The sequence below is a fragment of the Pterocles gutturalis genome, unplaced genomic scaffold (genome assembly GCF_000699245.1).
Source record: "Pterocles gutturalis isolate BGI_N339 unplaced genomic scaffold, ASM69924v1 scaffold41215, whole genome shotgun sequence".
NCBI lineage: Eukaryota > Metazoa > Chordata > Aves > Pterocliformes > Pteroclidae > Pterocles > Pterocles gutturalis.
The window spans coordinates 1-2310 of NW_010142265.1; the positions used below are offsets into that span (position 1 = coordinate 1).

Here is a 2310-nt window from a genome sequence, read left to right on the forward strand (position 1 = left end):
AGGGGCAGCGGCTACCGGGGAGGGAAAAGGGAGAAATCCTCCATCCCAGGAGAAAACCTGCGGGCAGGTGACGTCAGGGCGGGAGGAGGGAAGGGACTCTCAGGGCCGGAGGAGTCAGGATGGAAGCGTGGCGAGAGCAGAGGGGCTGCGGGCTGCTGGGGCAGCAGAGCTGCTTCCTGCGGGGCAGCCGCCTCCATCCCAGACAGATGCCTCCATCCCGGACAGCCTTTGCAAATGATGCAGTCAGACAGCAGCCGGGAGGCTTCAGGGGAGGTGATGGAGTAACTTATAAGTCGGGTAAAATGCAGCCCCAAATATCCCGTCTCCTTGGGGAGGGTGACGGCAGGAGTGCACTCAGACTCTCCAGGAGCTTGCTCCCACCAGGGCTTTGCTGTAAGACAGTGCATCTCCGCGGTGGCACACACCCCTGGCCTCGGCTCTTCTGGAGGTCACCCCACTGCACGCGTGTGTCCATGTGCAAGCACCCGTGCTGGGGCAGAGCACCCAAAGCCAGCCAGCCCCGAGGGTGACACCCGTGGCTGACCCCATGGCTGTGGCCCTTGGTGGCACTTTGGTGTTGAAACGCGCTGCAGTGCTAAAGCTGTCTTTGTTCTCCCAGCAAGGCAGCTCCTCTTGAACCATATCCATCCCAGCGGCTCCGGAGGAGCCCAGCCCAGGGCACCGGCCGAGGCCCCCGCCACCCGTAGGCATGTGCACCGCCGTCCCCAAGCTGGCTCTCCTGCCCTGGCTCCGTACGTGCCACCACCCTGCTGCAGCTGGGAGCAAGTGGGGAGAGGAGAGCAAAGGAAGGACAACCCCGCTGTCCCCTCAGATGCTCGTCTGCAGGTCACCGTTGAGCAGGGTCCTTTGGGTTTCCGTGGTCTCGTTGAGCCTGGATTTGTCCTGCTTGCTGTCGCTGCGGTCCGCCTCGTCCATGCCGCTGACTTTCACCAGGCAGAGGACGTTCTGAAAGCTCTTCTTGAAGTTGTCGGACAAGAAGGCGTAGAGGATGGGGTTGGCACAGCTGTTGGCGTAGCTGAGGACCACCACAAAGTCGAACATGCCCTTGAGGACAGGCGTGGGCACGATCAGGACGGAGACGGAGGAGACGTTAAAGATGTAGAAGGGGAGCCAGCAGAAGATGAAGACAGCGACCACGATGGAGACCATCCTGGTGACTTTCTTCTCTGACTTTTTCCTCTTGGAGGAGCCCACTCTGATACCCGAGGACTTGACTTTGATGATGATGAACAAGTAGCAAAGGCAGATAATGGTGAGAGGCACCAGAAAGCCCAGGATGAAGGCGTAGATGATGAAGCCCGTGTACCAGGCGCCCGACTCTCCCGGCCAGATGATGGTGCAGCTACTCCTGCCGTGATTGTGCTGCACCCCGGCATAAATCATGATGGGCATGATCACCAACAGGGAGACACCCCAAACAGCCACATTAATCATTTTGGCTGTCCTGGGCCGCCTCCACTTGGCAGATTTAATGGGATGGACGACAGCCAGGTACCGGTCAACGCTCATAACGGTCAAACAGAAGATACTGGTGAACTGGTTGATCCCATCCACCGTCATGACAATTCTGCAGATGGCTTTGCCGAAGGGCCAGTGTACCAGGGCGACCTGCATGGCCAGGAAGGGAAGACCCAGCATGAACAGCTCATCCGCGATGGCCAGGTTGAGGATGTAGATGTTGGTGATGGTCTTCATCTTGGCATAACGAAGGATGACGTAGATGACCAGCGTGTTGCCGCACAGCCCGATGATGCAGACCACGAAATAGATGAAGGTGAGGATTGCGTTGCTGGTCAGGTCGAAGTGGTGGCCCGTGGCGTTCTGTGACGTGTTAGTGGGCGCATCCACGGAGAAGTTCTCAAAGGGGGAAGCCGGGGAGAACCAGAATGCGGTGGCGTTGGGCAGCTCGTATTCCAGCTCCATGGCTCTGCTAGTCCCTGGGCACTGCTGGTTCAGAGAAGCCGAGATGTCACCCTCCTGTGCTCTGGGGATAGAGGAGAAGATTCTAGAAATCAGAGAATAAATAGAAATGAAGGGATTCCTGGGGAGGATTTGCCCATCCTGCTGCCAGGCTCCTCCACAGGAGAGATGCTCCCTGGAGGGGCTTTCCCCAAACCCCCTCCCGCCTCCCCTCCCGAGCCGTGCAGTGCCCAGCTGGACACTCCACAGCTCCTCCCGACTCCGGCGGTGCCAGAGTCCTTGTGACTCCCGAAACACAACCGGCGAGTCCCCGGTGGGTGCGACTGACACCTGAAAAACCGGGAAACCCTTTTCCCTTGCCCTGCCTTT

The 2310-nt window shown here is 59.0% G+C and overlaps 1 protein-coding gene across 1 annotated transcript; it reads right to left on the reverse strand.

Moving 5' to 3' along the window:
- Positions 1-828: 828 nt before the first annotated feature.
- Positions 829-1944, reverse strand: SSTR2 (somatostatin receptor 2). The gene has a single exon (XM_010084307.1). The coding sequence runs from the start codon at positions 1942-1944 to the stop codon at positions 829-831; it is 1116 nt and encodes a 371-aa protein (XP_010082609.1).
- Positions 1945-2310: the final 366 nt, after the last annotated feature.